The sequence below is a fragment of the Globicephala melas genome, chromosome 11 (genome assembly GCF_963455315.2).
Source record: "Globicephala melas chromosome 11, mGloMel1.2, whole genome shotgun sequence".
In the NCBI taxonomy this organism is placed as follows: domain Eukaryota; kingdom Metazoa; phylum Chordata; class Mammalia; order Artiodactyla; family Delphinidae; genus Globicephala; species Globicephala melas.
In genome coordinates, this window is record NC_083324.2 from 32084584 (window position 1) to 32104545 (window position 19962).

At 47.5% G+C, this 19962-nt stretch overlaps 2 protein-coding genes across 3 annotated transcripts in view; both read left to right on the forward strand.

The window, feature by feature from the left end:
* Positions 1-6635, forward strand: part of IL17RD (interleukin 17 receptor D) — a 67102-nt gene extending 60467 nt beyond the window's left edge. Inside the window, exon 13 of the mRNA XM_030867474.3 lies at positions 224-6635. Within this exon, the coding sequence (XP_030723334.1) occupies positions 224-336 (113 nt within the window). The 3' untranslated portion in view covers positions 337-6635. The remainder of the gene's footprint in view (positions 1-223) is intronic.
* A 6316-nt stretch (positions 6636-12951) lies between these two features.
* Positions 12952-19962, forward strand: part of ARHGEF3 (Rho guanine nucleotide exchange factor 3) — a 311851-nt gene continuing 304840 nt past the window's right edge. The window contains exon 1 of one of the 2 annotated variants that reach the window (XM_060307980.1): positions 12952-13034. The gene's annotated coding sequence lies outside the window, so the exon portion shown is untranslated. Of the gene's footprint in view, positions 13035-13460; positions 13532-19962 lie in introns of those variants that run through there. The other variant, XM_030867470.2, reaches the window with a different exon arrangement.

The window sequence follows — 19962 nt, forward strand, 5'->3', positions numbered from 1 at the left end:
TGCCTATGACTAGTTGGAGTCATGCACGCAAACCCTGGATCCTCAGCTAAGGGAACTAGAACCTGTTAGCAGGATGAGAATGCGCAGTCTTGAGCTGACTGGGATGCCTGCCTCACTTGTACAGCGTGAGTGGTTCAAACCCAGATCCAGCTTCGTTCTGGCCTGAGTGTCCAGCCCACTGAAGTGCAATGACGTGTGGTTCTGCCCTCTCTTCTTTTCTTAGGTGAGGAGGACCCTCCCGCCCTTCCTTCCAAGCTCCTCGCCTCTGGGGCATGCAAAGCAGAACCTGGTTGCTGCAGCTACACTGGTGAACTCCACACGGTCGCTCCTTTGTAACAAAACGAAGGGTCTAAGCATTGCCACTTTAGCTGCCGCCTCTCTCTGGTTCCCCAGCTCGTCTCTCTGGGTATGTGGCCCACTTGGAGCTGAGGTCTCTTACAAGGATATTCAGAATGAAATCCTGGCCAGTACTTGCTGTCCTTGCCTCTCTTCTCTACCAGGTATATTGGCAGTCTCCAGTTTTCTGAAACCATGTGGAGCTCTGAAAGGCATGTCCATTATGTCTGACAGCAGCTTGCCATGTTGGGGCAGACTGAATTAGAGCCAGTTCTGAGAGGTAGGGAGGAAACATGTAAAGAGAAACAGGAAAATACCCACACTGATTGTTCAGACTTAATTTATCTGTGCAAACTTTGCCTATTCACTACTGGCTACTTTGATTTGAAATGCTTTGTGGAAAAAGCACTTTTGATGCCACTATAGCCATGGAAATCAAGTGCCAGTCTCTCTGGAATCCATGTTGTTACAGATGATGTTCTTTTCCATTTTTGACGTGGAATTTATGGTACCATTTACAATGCCATGGGTGTTAAAAAAGCTCTGAGTCAAAGGTCAAGAAGGTGACTGAATATTCAATCACCTTTCATAAAAATGAGTTTTTATGTATTAGCAGGTGGCATATCTGGCTGAGGAGGGAGCCGCAGGGCCAGGCTGACCATGTAGACCATTCTTTCTGAGATGGGTTGGTCAATGTGCAGAAGGCACCAGGGCCACATCTTGATCTGAATAGGCATCACGGAGGGGCCAGATCTCCCTGCGAGGTTTCCCGTGGTTATATTTACTGTGCTGAATCTCAGATGTTGGTGCCTGGAAGTTTATTTTTAAGAGACTGATACCCAACTGGGCTGTATTACTGGAAGTTGTAATTTTTGCTTTGGTTGGCCTCTGGTCTAAAGCTGTGTCCGGAATGTTAGGGATCAGAATCCACTGACATACGGCAGTAGGTGGAGGTGGTAGTCACTTAATCTGCTGAACTTGTTTTGACTAATGACAAACCTCTTTTCTTTTTTTTTTTTTTTTTTTTTTTGCGGTACGCGGGCCTCTCAGTGTTGTGGCCTCTCCTGTTGCGGAGCACAGGCTCCGGACGCACAGGCTCAGCGGCCATGGCTCATGGGCCCAGCCGCTCCGCGTCATGTGGGATCTTCCCGGACCGGGGCATGAACCCTTGTCCCCTGCATCGGCAGGCGGACTCTCAACCACTGTGCCACCAGGGAAGCCCCAAACCTCTTTTTACGAAGGTGAAAAGGAAGGGATTGTTACAAAGATGAGTGTGCTCTTTGAGTATCATCTTTGGAAGACATGGGACCTGAAATCATTAAATTCTTGAATCTTAAAGTACTCCCCCCACAGCCCAGCCTGTGAATCAGGTTTCACTTTGTTTTTGTTGTACTTACCCAATGAAAGATGTCTCTTGTGCTCCCTTCTGCCAAAAATAGATATTGAGAACTTAAGAGGAAAGAATTTCCTTTAAAAAGGAGAAGTAAATGTTCTGTTTTTATGAATGACTTCTGTACAGAATTTTTGTTTCCAAAGGGAAAATACTTGTTCCCTCCTCCTCCCCGTGACCTTGAGCGGGAGTGAGTGTCTTTTTCCACCTTTTTCATAGATGCTGCTGGATTTTGGCACCCTGTTTTCTCAGCACCCCTCCCAGGGACCCTGGTTTTCACTGCTTCACCAAATAGGACCAGTGGTACGCGGGGACACTGAGAAACATCCCAAGGCCGGGTGGGAAGTAGGGAGGGCAGGACTTTTCCTTCCAGGCTCATGCCCAGCAGGTGGGGAAGGGAAGGTTTGCCCCCCTGATGGAAAGAAGAGGTTTGTGTTTATCTTTGATGCAAATGCCACACTCCCTGCTCTGTAAAGGCAGCTGGCAGCTTCTTGGGAGAAGAACGTGCTTGTCTGTTCTCTGGCATCAAGTTTCCTGCAGCTGCTCTGAGGGAGAGACAAGTGGGCTGCAGAACTGTCTCCCCCATAAAACCAGGCATCTTGTTGGAGAAGAGATGTTCCATGTTGTCACCGTGGAATCTGAGATGAGCACAGAGCTCCTGCCTACACGTGACTGTCCTGCCATTCTATTGTTGGCATATGTTCTGTGAAGGAGATTGGTGTACGAAAATTCACTTTGGAACATTTTCACAGTGATTTCTTATTGAAGCCGAGAAATGGTGCATGCCCCAAAGGAACCATTAGGTGCTGCCTTAGGATAGATACTCAGCTTTGCACATGAAAGGAGGCATCTCTGAGAAAGTGGCCCCAGGGACAGTGTGAAGGACTGGAGAGGAAACATCAACTGGGCTCCATGAGCGTGGGCAGCGAGCTTACTTATGAAAATAGAAGGGAAAATTGTGATAGTCCAAAAATGAGGTGATGCTTTAGTTTGGATTTGGGGTTTGGGTACTTATTTTGAAATACGAATGATTGTGATGTTCAGCAGAATCAAACTCTGTTTTACCAAGTATTGAAACGACAGTATGAATGCCCAACTCTGAATAGTTGAGAAGTTCAAATTCCTGGTTTTGCCATATTAGTTTCACTTTTTTTTTTTTTAACCCTCCCATCTCATGCCGGGAATAAAACATTTATTTTAAGCAGAGCTGCATTTTTGACTCACAAATGGAGTGGACAGTGAAAATGATAGGACAGAATTCAGATAAAGGTTCTGCCAAGTCACAGGCTTTTAGACATTAGGGAAACAAGAACTAGAATATAGGGATGATCTCAGTGAAAGGCCTTCATCCTGAGAGTAAAAGGCTCTGTGGCTCTGATGGTGTCCTCTGTACAGGAGACCAGTGCAGGTAGTTGAAGTTAGGGAGCTAGTTGTTTATCTTAACTCACCAATGCCCTACACATCTGACGCATCTGACGCATTAGCATTTGACACAGTAAGCTTTGCTAAGAGAGTGACCAGGGAGGTGAAAGCCCAGGAAAAGGTGTGTTCTTCTCTCAGGTCAGCTACAAGCAACAGGGACTACCTGGATGGGCCCAGCCCAGTCATACTGGGGCAGGAGTCCTCTAGAGGGCTGAGCCCTGGGCCTTTGAGGCATATAGATCTCCGGAGAGAATGAGAAGTCATTCAGGTCCAGGCCCAGGTACTTAGGCGGGTGACCCAGCCAGGTAATAGTATTTTGAGCCCAAAATGAGATGGGGCAGTAAGTCATCAGACAGAGTTTTTGGTTGACATATTATTAATAACTGAGGACAGTCCCAGATCAGAAGTTCAAAAAATGTCCTAGGCAATGATGACATCGTTGGAACCAATATATAGTAATTTAAGTTCATGTATGTTTGTCAAAGTTTAGTCGTGCTACTTTATAGCTACTAGTGTCATTTAAAAAAAAAAAACCCTAGTCTCAGGTTACCTCATTTAAGCACAAATAAACAGGAAAACTGTCCCCCCAAAGTTGTGGGGTTATGTGATTTTCAGAACTTTTCCTTTTTTCAGAGTTGAGTATCTTTTCCTTTAAAAGAGACAAAGGAAGGAAAAGCCTATTTTATTCCCGGAGAAGAAATGTCACACTTTCCTCCCTAAAGAGAGAAAACCCTGCAGTCCCCAACCACCTCAACACTAATTTGGCTCTTTGGGTCTTTATTGGAGGGAGGTGGACAATGCCAATGAGAAGATTATTAGCCTTTTCTTTTTATATTGTTGGTAAAGAGTGCTGCTCTTATTTAACAGATGCTGTTCCTTCAGGGGGCCCCACTACAGCAAATGTAATGATAAATAAGGGGTGATGATAAACGGCAGTGACATGCTCTCTCGGTGTCAGAGAGACAGTAGGGCATAGTGGGGACTGTGGCAAATGGACACCCTCTGTCCCACCTACAGGGAGCAGCCAGTCCAGTCAGTTGTGACCATGCAGTGTTTCCTGATTGTCCCGTTTTTCAAGAGAACCTGAGAATCTGGATGTTTACATGAAAGATTCTGATTCTTTTTTGGTATTGATAACTAAATTAAAAACAAAATTTTAAATTAAATTCAGGCCCAACGGGACAGATGGGTGGACCTGATTTGGCCCAGTAGCTCTCAGTTTGCCCCCTCTACTTATAAGATTTGAAAAGAAAGGCATCCATGGTAATTACAGATGTCTGGTGCCACCAGAAAATGCTCTTACTAAATGCAGCCGGGAGCTAGATTGCTTTTTTTACCCATTGCTCCCCTAAAGAAATTTGATATGATTGTGAATATATTTGAAATCTTTTGATTGCTTCTTTACACTTCATGATGTCTTAAGAAAAAGACAAGCCAGTTGTTTATTTCAAAATCAGATTTGTGTTCTCCCAATTTAAAAAATATGACACTTGGAGCAATTTCATTTAAGCTCCACACCTGAAGGACCTTATTTATAGTTTTAGCTCTTGGCTTAATCACTGTTATAGATGACGTGTAATTCTGAGCTCAAGCCAAGACCTAATAAGGAAAGCAGGCGTTGTGAAGGTAGGGCAAGGAATCCTGAGTGTCCACGAGAGCCAGCTATGCTTTGTCTTCTGTTTTAAATGATCTGTGAATTGATCTGTTTTGGAGGTGTGCAACTGTATATGGAGATATCAGTTAGGAGTCCTTTTGGGTGTTGGGTCGTCCTTACTATATCACCTCCTTTCCAGGGTCAGGGTGAAAATAAAAGGAAGTCTGATTGTAAGCCAATAGCTTTGATTCCGATTTCAGAGCTTTGTGGGTGAGAGAAAGTTTGAATTATCTGGCATGTACCCCCCTGGTGTCAGACAGGCTGTGCATGAATTATTTCGGACATGTGGCTGTGGATGGGATTCTGGATTTTCAGTGAAGGAGAGTCTGTAACCTACCCTGCTGATCAGATAGTTCTTTGTACATCTTCCTTATAGAAATTCAAACCAGCCTTCCTTTGTTCAGCATGTAGTGGGAAAAGAACAGCTGGTCACCTTCCGTGTATTTGAAAACCACAGTGAAGTCATCGCTCTGGTGTTTTTATTTCAGTGATAAATAATCCCACCCCTACTCATTCCTCACAGCTCTTGTTTTCCAAGGGCTTAATAATTTTCACTGCTCTTTTGTTTCTCAGCTTCACACTCAGTTTAGTTGCCCAAATAGAAGGTGGTGCCTTATTCACATTGGTGCCTTGTGACGGCCAAGCTCAGGATGGGGATTAACAGAGACATTCTTATGTACCCTGCTTCTCTTACTACTTAAAAATACAAAGGCACTTTTAAAAAATGGTATATCACCTGAATTCATTTTGTGAGTTGATTACCACAGTTTTTTTTCTTGGCAGTAGTCTTCTATCATATATGGGTTTTTTTCCCCTCTTGTGTTTAAACACTTGGTGCTTATTCCTGATGTGTCTGATGTCATTCCTGAGCTTCTTCAAGATACTCTTCAAGACCAGCTCTTACCTTCTGAGTGGCAACCACCCCTCACTTCCACTTTTGGATTCTATTTTTATGTATCTCTAGGCATTACTTTTAATTCAGGACTCACAGTATTATTAACTGGTGCAGACTTCAGTTTAGCCACAGGTGAAATAGCAGTTGCTAAGGGCTAATTTGCTAAGAGAGTGAGTGAGGACCTCTTGGGAATTTTGGTCAGTTGTCTTCCCGCCTGCTCTTCAGCTCCTCTCCAAAATTCAGCGAGGACCACAGACTCCTCAAAGAGCTTTTCCATTTCTAAAGGGCTGGAGCCATAGCTCTGAACTGACCAAGCACTGTGGTTTGCACAAGCAGAAGTCTGACAAAAGCAAACCAGTATGACTGCATATGTGATGATTTATCAAAGACAATTTCAGTTGAGAAGATTCAAAGAAGCTATCTTCTGTCTGTATGTGACATAGACACAGTTGGCTGCTCCAGTCATTAGACGAAAAGTTACAATTGGATGATGCTAATGTGTAATCATATGTTATTTTTAACAAGCGTCTTTTTTCTGTCTTAAGAAAAAAATGTAGTGAGTTTGGAGAGAGCAAAAACTTTTGTAAAAAACCAAATGTATTCATTTAGAGAGTAGGTAACTTCTGTTTTCACTGTTGGTTTGTTTTGTTTTGTTTTTCACTGCAGAAGCTCCCTGCTACTATGTTCTGGGGGGAAAGCCTGTGGAACAGTGGTTATTGCCATTGTCTTTGTTTCATCTTTAAGTTTCTCTTTTGTGAGGTTTGGTGGAGTAGTGAGCACTGACTGGCAGACTGTAGCAGTATGCTATATTTTTACATTGAAAATGTTATCATCTTATTTGATTTGTACATAACTCTGTAAATAGTAGACCACAGCTGACATTTGTAAAATGTTTTTGTACCGTAGAATTTCTGAATCAAATAAAATGTTTTAAGATTGTGGTGGCTCATTTTTCTAGATCATGTTTCCTATTTCCTGAATAGCTGGGATTCCTAGCACAATTTTCTGTGGGCTCTCCCTCTGAGAAGGACAGAGATTATGCAGGGTGAGGAGGCCAGGGTGGCTGGTCTGTCTTGTACTTTAGAGAAAGTGAACCTGCTGCCCTTGACCCTTTACCTCCCCCTCCAATGGGCAGGTGCCTGTTGTCTCCATGGCGTCTGGAGCAGGGACAGGGACACTTACCTCAAGGAGACATTTGACTCTTAGAACAATGGACTTTCTTTGCAGAAATTTGAAATTTGAAAAGAAGTTGATGGACACTGAAATTTGGGAGCCACAAATTTCCTGTCTTTCGGAAAGAAGAAGGTGCCTGTTCATTCTTCCGACAGAAGTCCTCTCATCTCCTGTGCGCCCAATGCTCTGTAAGTTAAATTCTTGGTGTACATCAACTTTGGGGTCTCATTTTTGAGATTCTGAGGCCCAGAATTGGGTAGCTTTGCCGAGGGCACAAAGAAGAAGTCAGCAGCACTGGGATTCATACATCTGATTGAATCATCCTTTACTCCTAATCAATGGGCTGTACCGTTTCTCAACATAACGTATAAGGAGAAGAACGAACCTTGAGTAGCAAGTTACAGTGAATTGGTTTCCTCCTCAATCCAAATGTTGAGAGTAAATCTGGTTTAGAGGTTAAGCAGATGGATCTAAAAGGACTCCATTGGAAGAATCTCATTAGATACTGCAGTAAGTGAATTCCTCTTTTCTGTTAGTGGGGAAAAATAATCCTCTTTGGATAGCACAAGAAGCCCTACTTTTTACCATGGTATTAGAAAGCAGAGTCCATTTTTACAGCTGTTTAGGGTTCTTAAAATTGCCAACATTTCTGGGACCTCACCACTGGTTTTATTCACTTTGTTTTAGAAATGCAAACTTTAGGGGTAGCAAAGACCAGCTTCCCCTTGCAGGCTTTAGTTAGAAAACATTTTTAATTTTGGTTTAGTTGAATAAGAGACTACAGGCAATAAGCTAAGGAGGTGGATGAGGAGGGAGACATAAATTATATCTTCACTGTCTTAGGCATAGTGAGTCCTTAATAAATATTTGTTTTCTACCCCTACCCCCAGCATACCCTGTCCTTTCTGTCTACAGGAACAGAATCAGAAGTGGTCCAAGAATAGGACAGATAGAGGATGCAGTGGAGGGAGGGAGGGATACAAACATGGGGTAAGGCCTTTTGCAATGATATAAAATTTAAATCTCGTCTTTGAGATTAAGGAAAAATAATGCAAGATCAGTGGGCTTGGCTCCCTGGCCTCTTTTCTGGAGGGGTTTTACACCATCTTTCACATTTATAGGTGATAAAATCTTTGACAATATTTACTGTATTTGAGAGCCTAAAGAGTGTACTGGGGACACAGTAATGAATAAGATATACAAGATCCTTGCCGTCTTGACTCCACCTCTTTATAAGTATGGAACTGTGGGCAAATCACCTAATTGCTCTGAGTCTCAGTTTTTTCATCTGTAAGATGGGACTAATACCCACCACATTGGGTTATTGTGAAACTTAAATGAGCTGGGGGGTCTATAAAGCACCCATGGCCATGCTTGGCAAGTGCTAGACACATGGTAGATAGTGGCTATTATTCATTTTGTGGAAGAGCAGGTCTTGGACTATTTGGGGGCCATATGGACATGGGTGGGAGACAATTCCCTGTTGATGGGAGCTTCAGCCCAGGGATTTTGTCAAGTGCGAAGTTAAATCATCTCTTTCCCCTAAGAGAAGAGGGTGGGTCTGCATCTGACTGTTTTGGGAGGAAGGGATGGGGCTTGGGGAGGGGGAGGTCCTCCTAGCAAAATTAAAGGCAGGAACCCTGGGCGTCTTAATAGTTGACTGTACAGAGCCTGTGACAGTTGATTGTACATAGCCTGTGACAGTTGAGTGTGTACTCAGATCTGCTAATGTCCCATTTACCAGGCTCCATTTTCCCTAGTCATCTTTCAGCCCCTATAGAGACAGACATTTTTCTGAACTTCCTGCTTCAAGGTCCCTGTGCCAGATGACCACGCCCTGCTCTGGATGTGAACAAAAGCAGGGATTGTTTCTCTAACTGACTATCAATTCGTGCTCAGGGGAATTTTCCAAGTTTTAGAAGCTGGAGGGGGGCAGAGATAAAGTAATGGTCCTCCAGGATGAGGATGGCTCTTCCTGGTCTTTCCTGCTCTTGCTGGTCAGAAACATTCCAGGGAGTGGGCAGATGTCAGCTTCCAGACAAACCATAGACGTTTCCCACCAGGCCAGGCAAGGCCAGGCCAGGGAGAACTCAGAGCAAAGAAAGGCCAAAGCATGCCTGGTGACAGAATGCAAATACAAGCAGGTCGTGCCTTTGGTTAGTGTACCTGAAGTTTGATGTACTTGAAAATCCTGCACACGTGTGTATAAACGTGCATTATTATTGGCAAGATTTTTTAAACCATTGTGATTAAAGCAGGGCTTTAATCTCAGTTGGCTGAGATTAATTAGATCTCAGTTGGCTGCTTTCTGTGTGACCTTGAGTGGGTCACTTGACCTGATTAGGACTTAGTTTCCACATCTGGGAAGTAAGTAATCTCAGTACCTAATCAGGTTGATGTGAGGCTTGAATGTGAAGCCAAGTAGAGTTCTGGGCACAGAGCCTAGTACACAGTGAGCACCCCTGCCTTCGGGGATATGGTCACCTGGGGCAGGTTAAGAGTGTACAGTTATAAAGTGTGATCCCCTAAATGTCTCCCTCAGCCCTGGTCTAGGTAGCAGGTTGGCTAGGTGATGGGAGTGGAGCTCCTGTCTCCTGGAGTACTCAGCTCTGCAGGGCAGTGGGCTGTGACCCTCACAGGAGATGGCTACTTGATCAGCTGTCACTCCCTGCTTGAAACTGCCAATAGCCCTGGATGTAAACGCAAAGTTATTACCTAGCCCCTTGCCAACCTCTTTTCTCTGTGTGTGTCTTTCTTCTCTATAGCCATAGCAGAATTTGAAATTCCTTACTCCTGTAGTCCTGCCCTGGGTCATTTTCCCCAGGCTGTTTCTTCTGCCTGTTTCTTCTCCTTCTCTAGGTCTCCAGCCCTCCTTTGCAGTCAAATCTTCCTTGACCACTGTTCACCCTAGTCCAGGTCCTGGCACATGCCTTCCGGAACAGCTCCTGTGATTATGTGCCAGACCCTCTTGCTCAACTAGTACGACTGCTCCTTGAGGGCAAGCTGTGCCCCTTGCCTAAGCCTTCCACCTAGGTTGGACTTAGATTCTACTTCTTTAACCAGCTTGGGACCCCAGCCCTACCACTGATCAGTCACTGGGGCAAGTCACCTCATCTCCCCAGTCCTCAGTTTCCTCATCTGTCAAATGGGGGTAAAAATGCACCTGCCTTATGGGGTGGTTGTGAGGATAAAGCAGGTGGAGCCTTTATCCTCTCAGCCTTGCCTCTCAGGTTTTCCTCTAACCCAGATTATGAGAGCAGAAAGGACTTGCTTTCAAAGAAGTCTTTTATTAGCTGCTAGCAGAGCATTGCTTAGGTCTGAAAAATGAGATCAACACCTTAATCCTTTCACAGGTGTCACCATCCCCTGGGGAAGAAGGCTATAGTGTTGCTTCATCAAATGGATGCTCCACACCTTTCAAAAGCAAAAGAAAAAAAAAAAGGAGGGGGGTGGCATCTGTACATTGCTACGGGCAGAGGAGTTTAATGCCCCTTCCGGTAATTCCACTTCTAGCATTTTTTCTTTAGGAAATAACCAGAAATGTGCATCAAAGTTAATTGTGCATAGATTTTTACCACCAAGCATTATTTCTGATACTGAGGAATGAGGAACAAACCAAGTACTATTTGGGACTGATGATAAGAAGAGGCACATTCATACCACAGACCAGGCGGCTCTTAACAATCATGCTGTAGAAGAATATTTTATGACAAGGGAGAGGCTGGGTGGTGTGATTGTGGTTGGGTTTTATCTTATTCTTTATACTTCTCTCAGCATTGTTATACGAGTGGTATTATGTCATCAGAGGGGTTTAAATGTATGACCTTACACAACAACGAGTGTTAAAGGTACCCAGTGGGCACTCGATGGCCCGCGTTGCTGGTTTCAGTGTCTCTCCATTGCTGTTGTCCTTGCCCTTGGTCGTGCCTTCTCAAGAGATTGCTTTCCCCGACTGTGCTGCCTGGTGCCTTGTCCCAGCCCCTCACCATGGCTTTCCTGCCTGTCATCAGTTACAGCTCATCACTCCCTCATCCATGTGGGGACCCCAGTAGACACCTCAGCTTTCCCAATTGATGACTCAGTGAGGTGACAGCTCTGGTGCTATTCTACCCTCTCTTGCAGAGTTAGGGGAGATGGAGCTGAATTCAATGGGCGCTCATGAACTGTTTCAAGGAGAAAAGGTGGCTGGTCATCAGTGTCTTCTGGCCTCTCCACCAGTTTCCCAACTCCATGGATAGTGACCCACATTTCCTGCCTATTTCCTCTACACTCCCCACCAAAGGACTCCCTTTGGATGTATCATCTCTTCCTCCAACAGTCTCCTAACTTGAGCCCAAGAACCAAGTCCTTCCCACCCTCCCCCTTGCATGAGTGGGGTGGGGGCATGGTACACTGCATATAAACCCTTGTGGGATTACATTGATTTGTTTCTAGGCAACATATCCTTGCAGATCTGTTCTAATTTTCAGAAACCCTGAATTGTAAAACAGAGGAAATAGAGGAGTTTGCCCCTAGTAATAATAAAAATGCATGTTGCCTTTGCTGTGTCCAGCAGACTTTCACCCACTACATCCATTCCTCACTCAGCGGCTGGTGCAAACCCATCACCTCTGCCTGAAACTTTCAATGGTAAAGGTTTAGTGTCTCATCTTGGCCACCAAGGCCCCTCCAGCCTTGTTCTCCCCCCCACCTGCCCCTCTCCATGGACTTCCAGAAGGGTGCCCTGTGCTCTCCCACCTCTGGGCTTCCATGTCTCCTGTTCTCTTCAACCCAGATCCCACAGGAAGCCTCTCTATGCTCGAATCAGGGCCAGCACTTCCCTTGTGTGTCTCTGACCACATGCTGCTCCCTAACCTGCCCAGTGATGGGTCTGACTGTACCCACATCAGCTGTGAGCTCCGTGGGGTCAGGGACTATGTCTATCTTGTACAGAGTCACTGCTGTTCTCCACAGTCTGGCACATCGTGTGGCATGTAGCAGACGCTCAAATCATTAAATGGAGTCTAATGGAAATATAACTTTTGTCTCTGACAAGGTTGCCTGGGTAGGATAGCAGGTGTCGACTTGTGGGTTGGAAGTGCCTGCCGAGCTCTGGGTTGCTGAGGGAGTGGAAGCCCTTTATTATTATTTAATAAACGTGGCTGGCTGTAGTAAGGGATCTTCCGTGGTGTGGAGAAGGGAGAATAACAAAAGGGTTTGGGAGATCTGGATATAGGTTTTGCCCTTGGAAGTGGGAGTACTGGGGAGGGTGTGTGATCCTTGAACAGGAAAGGGATGGATCATGAGGCACTGGGTTTGGGATCAAGTTGTAGTGGAATGAAGTTGCAGCTGTTGGATCCGGCCCCAAAGGTGGGCTGTGGGCTAGGAAGAGGCCACCCAGCACTGAGTGCCTGCAAGGAGAGACGGGTTTCAAGGAAGAAAACCTGCACCAGAGCAAGGTCTGAACTCCTCATGCTGGTCACAGGGGCCTGGGCTGGGAGACTTACATGCCAGCGGCTGCTGCCAGGACACGTCCCTCACAGGAAGCCCTCGACATCCCGCCTCTTCCTGTGAGGTGGAATGAGGGGGTTGGGGTTAGAGCTCACCCCATGGAGAGAGTTGAGGAGGTCCACTCAGAGCCTGGTCCATTCACTTACTGGAGGGTACGCCTTCGCCCTTGAGCTGATGCTCTCTCCTCTTATCCGGGGGCTGGCTTCACTTTCACATTTCTAAGCTTCAGTTCCTGAGAAGTGGGCCCCTACAACCCCTACACCTCACAAGGCTGTTGTGAACGTTAAAGTAGATCAAGCACCTAAAATGCACACCTGGCACGTGAAAACAATTGATGAATTTTTTATTTTTATGACAGTTTATACTTTCATAAAAGCCCATAACTAGTGTGCAGGGCATTTTTTATTCCTGATTTTATGGGGTTCTGAGGACTGTAGGAGTTATCTGTTGAATGAACGAATGAATGAATACAGAAAATACTTTTAGTATTTAGATTGCCATGTTTATTTCAGCACGGAAGACCCAGGCCACAGCTGGCTGCTATCTTTTCAAGCTCAGCCTCTGCCCACAAGCTGGCGTTTCCTGAGAACCTGCTGGGCGCGCGAGGATTCGTCCTCAATCTCACCCCCACAGTCGAGGAAAGTGAGGCTTGGGCAGGACCCGACACGCCCAAGGTCAGCCTGGTAGGCGGGGCTGGGGCTCCTAGCGCAGGCTCCGGCTTGCCCGCCAGGGCAGCCCCTGCGGGGTCGCCACGGTCCTCTCCCGCTCGAATACCGGTCCCGCGAGCCACCCCGGGGGAAGCGGGAGCGGGAGGTTGGGCTGTGCACCCTTTCCCCGACCCGGTAAATTCTCTCCGAACTAGGCGTTGGGGGCTGTCCCGGGGGCCAGATCTCCCCTCCCTTCCTAGCCTTCCGCGGGACGCCGGCAGGACACGGGGAAGGGAGTGCTGAGCAGCGGCCTAGCCTGACTGCGTCCGGGTACCCCGCCACCGGGCTGGGGCGCCCGCTGGGGTCCCCGGCCCGCCTCCCGCCCACGTGGCCGGTTCGGCCTCTCCGCCCCCGGCCTCGCCCCGCCCCGCCCCGGGGAACCGCCCCCGTAGCCTCCGCTGCCACCATCGTAGCTGTGGTTCGCTCCTGCAGACTCGACGGTCGAGCCCGTGCTGGGCGCCGAGGTGAGTGTGGGCGGCTGGCCTGGAGCCCCGCTGCTCTGCTAGACCTTCGGAGCGGGACACTTTCCCCGGCTGGCTCCTCTCTACCTTCACCCACCGTGCCGGAGCGGGACCCCACCCCCACCTCCAAGTCGTCCCCGCTCATCCCTGTGCCCGCAGCGGGCGATGTGAGCTCTCTGGCTCCGGGCACCCTGAGCGCGGCTTAGGTAGGCGGTGCCACCACCAGCCTGGAGCGGCTGCCGCTCACGCCGGAGACCCTGACTTAGGTCCTCTGGTAACTCTTGGGCGAAAGTTCCCGAGGTGCCACCTGTCTTGGGGTGCAGCCGCTTTTCCTCGGGGTGGCTTCCTTTCGGGCGCTGCTGGTTGGGGCTCGGAGGGCTGCAGTCATTTCGCGGCTGGGAACCCGGCTTTGGGCGCGCGGGGCGGTGGCCGCGGTTTCTGGCCCACCCGAGCCGTAGTGCTCGCGGCTGCGTTTTTAAAACTGCGCGGCCAGAGGATCCCGAGATAGAGGCGGGGGAGGCGGACATCAAAGAGTTAAGGTGAACTTCGGTCCCTCGTAGTCAGAGACAGGTGAGTTGTTTTCTGAACGTGGTAGCTCCTACCTGGTCAGGTTCCCTGGGGCTTTGCCACGGGGAAGAGCCGCGCTTGCACTATCAGCGGCCTCATCATGGGCTTGAACGTTTCTGAAACAGAGCGGCTTGTTCCTAGAGGGCTCTTGCTCCATTTAATGCCTGAAGCAGGCTTGCTTCCAGCGCTGGGGGAGGGTGCGAGAACTGCCAAACAGTAGTTGTTAGCTGTCGTGGATGAACGAGCAGAAACACTACCCAGGTGTTACCACTTTCTATCCTGGGGTGTGGAAGAGGAGTTTTGCTATGTCTGCGTCTTAGCTGTGTAGTCTTGGGCAAGTTACTTCACCTGTTCGTATCTCAATTTCCCCACCTGTAAAGTGGAGATGATAATAGTACAAACCTTAAAGGGTTGTGTAAGATTAAGGTTTTAATGTAGTGCCCGGTACAAGGTAAATTCTACCTTGGTTAGCTGTTCTTCTTGTTATTATTTTGGTTGACGTCTAATGGAGCATCCCAGTGAGGATGGGGCTCCGCAGTGAGGTAGGTGGGCAGGCTTTTGGCACTTCCCCTTCCCCTGCTAATGACCTGAATTATTTACACAGTAGCCTCGGTGTCCCCTTCAGCCTAGAAATACTTGGACTTTGTAGTAACACTTCTTATGGTTAACCAGCCTTGTGCAAAATGTATCTCAGAATGTGAGATTAGAGATGACCTTTGTCAAGGACACTCCTGGAAAATGGGGTCTTGGACCTTCTCTGGAGGCTCTGGGGTGTGTTATTGGATGTTTCCCTCGCTGGGGTGGAGTGGATAAGGTTTCACCAGAATTCCTTCAGGCCTTGGTCCCCCTGATAGGCTGACATCCTCTAATCTCTGAGAATGTGGGAGTTTATTTAGGGGTACGAGGGCCTGATCTTGTCTCCTCCCTTCCATTTAGTCACCTCTAACAGATTGTCCCTTCCATCAGTGGAGTGTCTCTGGGCCACACCAGTTTATTTTTTTCTTCTGGCAGTGGTAACCACAGACAGGCATTCTGAACCTGCGGCTCTTCTGAAATACACGCGAGATGCTTGGAGCACAGGTGTACATTTTTCCAGAGGGTTCTCTTTTCATCATATTCTGCAAAAGGTCCGCAGCCCACAAATGTGGGCCCTGAACCGCTGGTGGGAAGATGCAAGTTCTTGCTCCCTATACAGGGCAGGCCCAAGTTTATATGGAGTCGAGATGTCAACATTACCTCTGCCCCTGTAGGTGGAGGTGCACACATGTTCCTTTGTGCCCTTGCTCAGAGCACACCTTCCAGTGGAAAATTCAGGTCTGCCTTGACTTGAGAAAATCTGATAAAGAAGTCATTTGGGGAAAGAAGGCAGGCGGTGGGGTTAGGAACTGTTGGCCTATGGTGGGACCTTTAGGATGGGATGCAGTTCATGAGAATTTGAACTCAGTGTGTCAGGAGACTTCTCAGGGCCTTTGCACTTGCTCTTCCTTCTGCTGTGCACACTGTTCCACCACTTCTTCTCATGTCTGGCACTTTCTTGCCCTATAGCTCAGATGTGTCCTCTGTAGAGAAGGTTCCCCTGACCACTCAGTCCAAAGCAGCCCCGCAGTTTCTGTCACATTCCCCCATTGTATTTTACTCATGGTGCTTACCTGAAATGGTCTTACTCATGTATCTGTTTATGGGTTTATTGTCTTCACCCAGAAGAATGTAGAATCCAAGAGGGTAGGTGTGTTGCCCTGGTCACTGCTGAGCTCTGGCCCCTAGCAACAGTAGGTGCTCAATAGATGTCCCTGAGTGACGGAACGAATGAGTATCTGCTGAGAGAAGCAAGGCGAGTCTGGAGAGGTTTAAGAGTAGTGAAATGCAAAGGAACTGGCCATTAGTCAGCAACGCCAGGCTACAGTGACCTTTGAGGTCACATAGTTTAACCTGCAGTTTAAACCACCTCCACCACACCTCTTCCTAGTTATTGCTTAACCTGGGCTTGAATCTTCCAGTGAGAGGGAACTCGTTGCTTCCAGAGAGAGCCCATTCTTGTGGAGGAAAGATGTGGTGTGCAGAGAACCAGATATAGTCCCCGTACCCCCTCTTATGAGGATGAGATGTGGCCTCCAGGCTTCTGCATGCTACTGCTCCAGTTTTTCTGGTCTGTGTTGCATCCTGATCCTTTCATCCATCACCATCCATCCCAGAAAGCTGCCTTTACTTCTCTGCCATCACCAAGGTTCCTGAGCCCCTGACCAAAACTCAGTGTGCTACTGAGTCGTATATCATCTGAGGGGGCCTGAGGCAAAGAGGCACCAAGGAAAACTGCAGTAGTTTAGAAACTTTCGAGGCCAAGATCGGTATTGTTCAGGCTCCTGTAACTCATTGGGCAGCAGGGGTGAGTGACAATGGGGTGTGGAGCTCTGTTTCTTTCACACTTTTGTTCTTTCCCTGGATTTTTTCAATTCATTCCTTAATCGGTTTATTAATTGTGGCCCTAAATATATATATATATTTTTTCCTAGATATATTTTTTAAAAATTAATCCTGGGTGGACTTTCCCAGCAGTCCAAACTAGGATCCCACATGCCACAAGGTGTGGCCAAAAAAAAAAAAATTATTCATCCTTGGACCCATTATCTTCATGGTTTGTATAAATATTGCCTGATTCATATCACCTCACATATACAAGTTGAAACTTGAGTGAAAACGAAATGTTTTCATATATGATTCTAACTTACTGAGTCAGTTTCTGCGTGGGAGGTCACCATTGTGGGGAGTGGAGCCGGGTCCACTGTGGAGAGGTTTGGTGGCAAGTTTTGCTTTTTTCATGTGCCTTAGCCACTTAGCTCAGCTCAAGAACCACTTCTGGAGGGAGGGCTCTGGCCTGGCCACACAGCAGTCAAGGAAACCAGCAGCGTTCCTCCCTTGAGGAGTTCACATCCCAGTGATGGAGATGGACAGCAGACAACTAGACCTATAATATAATGTCAGGGAGTGTGATCAGTGTGATGAAGGAGATGAAGCTGGGAAGGGGATCCAGAGTGGCTGGGATGGAGGCAGGGTTGGTTTAGGTTAGGGAAGGTCTCTCTGAGGAAGCAGCATTTGAGCAGAAACCCAGTTGAAAGAGGGAGCAGCCATGTGGGTGTCTTGGGGAAGACCATTCTATGCATATAAAGCCCAAGGTTGTGGTCAAGCCCCTGGTGTGGCCAGTCAGCTCTTGAGCCCTGGACATGGTCTGTCTCCCTGGCGAAGGGAGAGGGGAAGTGAGCCGTGTGGGCAGAAGCTCCCCCACCTTCTCCCCAAATCCTAGCAGGTGACTGGAGTAAGAGCTCAGCATTGTGTGCTCTCCTGGTTGACCAGGATGCTCGTGCCTTCCTTTCTAGAGGGCGGGACCTGGAGTGATGATGTTCCTGAAATTGCTGCCTTGACAACTGAGCATGAGCCTAGGGGGCTTGATGCAAGATTCTCATTGTTTATAGCAGTGTGTGTGTGTGTGTGTGTGTTGGAATATACTGTGGAAAAGGAACTGACATAGCAGAGCCTTCAGTAAATGACAGTTGATCTGAATGGCTGTGCCTTGGGCTGCTGAGCTCAGCACCAATATCTTCATATTATCTCTGCAACTGTCCTGTGTCACGGACCCTCTTAGTGAACCCATTTTTCGGAACCCATTTTTCACACCCAATTGTGGTGTGGAGTGATGAATAAATTGCCAACTGTTTGTTTTCTTGGGCCTCTTGTCAGGTGTATTGGGAGAGATGAAGGTGAGGAGGATCTTCTCTGAAGATTTATTCAGTGATTTAAAGAAAGATGGGTGTTTTATTTATTTTTAATTAATTAATTAATTTATTTTTGGCTACGTTGGGTCTTCGTTGCTGCACGCGGGCCTTCTCTAGTTGCGGTGAGCGGGGGATACTCTTCATTGCGGTGTGCAGGCTTCTCATTGTGGTGGCTTCTCTTGTTGCGGAGCATGGGCTCTAGGCTCGTGGGCTTCAGTAGTTGTGGCTCACAGGCTCAGTAGTTGTGGCTCGTGGGCTCTAGAGCGCAGGCTCAGTAGTTGCGGCGCACGGGCTTAGTTGCTCTGCAGCATGTGGGATCTTCCCGGACCAGGGATCGAACCTGTGTCTCCTGCATTGGCAGGCAGATTCTTAAGTACTGTGCCACCAGGGAAGTCCCAAGATGGTGTTTTATATATCTTAGATAGGCCTCTCTTTTGTGCGCATCCCTGTGGAATGTCAGCTCTGGGAGGCAAAGGCTGCTCCTGGCCAAATGCTCAGTCCCTGGCTCAGTGAGGGTTTGTTGCGATGTTAGGTGGATGCCCCAGGGTTTCTGGTGGCTGTGGAACAACAAGACTGGAGGAGGTCATTGCCTTCATTTCCCAGGTGTCTCCTGACTTTTCCAAGGTGGACCAAAAGTCAGGGCAGAACTAGACATGGGGCCCAAGTGAAAACCAGAATGCTCCAGAAAGACAGGCTGGGGCCCGTGGCCAGAGTTGGAGGATAAAGGAGGCAGCTTGGTGTCTTGCCTGGCTCAGCCAGCTAAAGACCAAGCTAGTTATTTAACAGTTCAACTTGGTTCCTTGTCCCAACACCTCACCTCAATTTCCAGCCAGCATATGGTAAATTTATGGATCTGGATTTGCTGTTCCTACCAATAGAACCCCAAGCCCTGAATTCATCTCCAGTTCTGAGCTCAGTAATATTTCCTGGAAGCTGGAGCAGCACACTGACCGGCTTTGAGGCAAATAGAAATTGTAGAGATGGCATTTGGGGTCCTGTGTTCCAGCCTCCACTCTAGCATTTTCAGTGGAGTGACCTTGGACAAGGTGCCTAACCTCTCCAGGCCTGTTTGCTCATCTGTAAAGGGGAGTGGTGCTTGCCTGTACCTCACAGGTCTGCTCTGAGGATGAAATGAGAAGATATTTGCAAAGTGCTTACCCCCGTCCCAGCCTGCATGCGGGAGGGGCTGTCCAGGGTTGTCATCTGGTGACTAAGGATTGACCCAGGTCACTCCATCACTGCTTCGTGCTCCTAATAGGAGAGGTGTGCTCAGACACATTGGAAGTTCTTCATTCAGATTTGGGGATTTTACTGGCGTGGGCGTTATTCTTTTTGGAGATGATCTTATTAGGAGCCAAATCTGGATAATGGAGTTGGGGGTCAGTTTATGGTGAGACAGAGGCCAGGTTGAACCACTGCCGAGACCTCTTGCCCAACCACAGCCCCCCATCCTCTCTCAGCAGTCTCCCCAGCCCCCAGCCTACAGTGGCCATCCCATGTCCCCATAGCCCTCCGTCCCTGAGGGGCATATGACACCTTGGAACTTGGCTGCTTCAACTCACCGTTCCTACTCATCTTTACCACACCACATCCCAAGTCACCCTCTGCCTCCTGTAACAGAGCTGAACTGACATCCCCCAAATACCCCCGAAGCTTTTCCACTTTCATATCTTTGCTCCTGCTGTTCCCACTACTTGGAATGCTCTTTCGCTTTTGTCCACTTTCACAGATTCCCGCACTGCCCACTCCAGTGGCCTCTTCCGTCTTTCCTTCCCTTTTGGCTAGAAAAAGAAATGCTCTTTTGCATAGGAAACTCTGATTATTTCTTAATACACGGAAATGCAAACAAATCAGAAGTTGTAGAGTAAAAAATGAAATTCCACCTCCCTCATCCCAGGCTTGCATCCAGAAAGAACATTTATGATCAGCTGGCTGTGTATTTCTCTTACATTCTTACGTACAGATGTGTGTACCTGTGTATATCTTTAAAAACCAACATAATTGCTCATTTTTTATCTATTCTTCTCCAGCCTTTTTTTTCCCTTCATTTAGCCATATGTACAAGAGCACTTTCTCTGTCCATGTGCTGTCTTCTTTTTA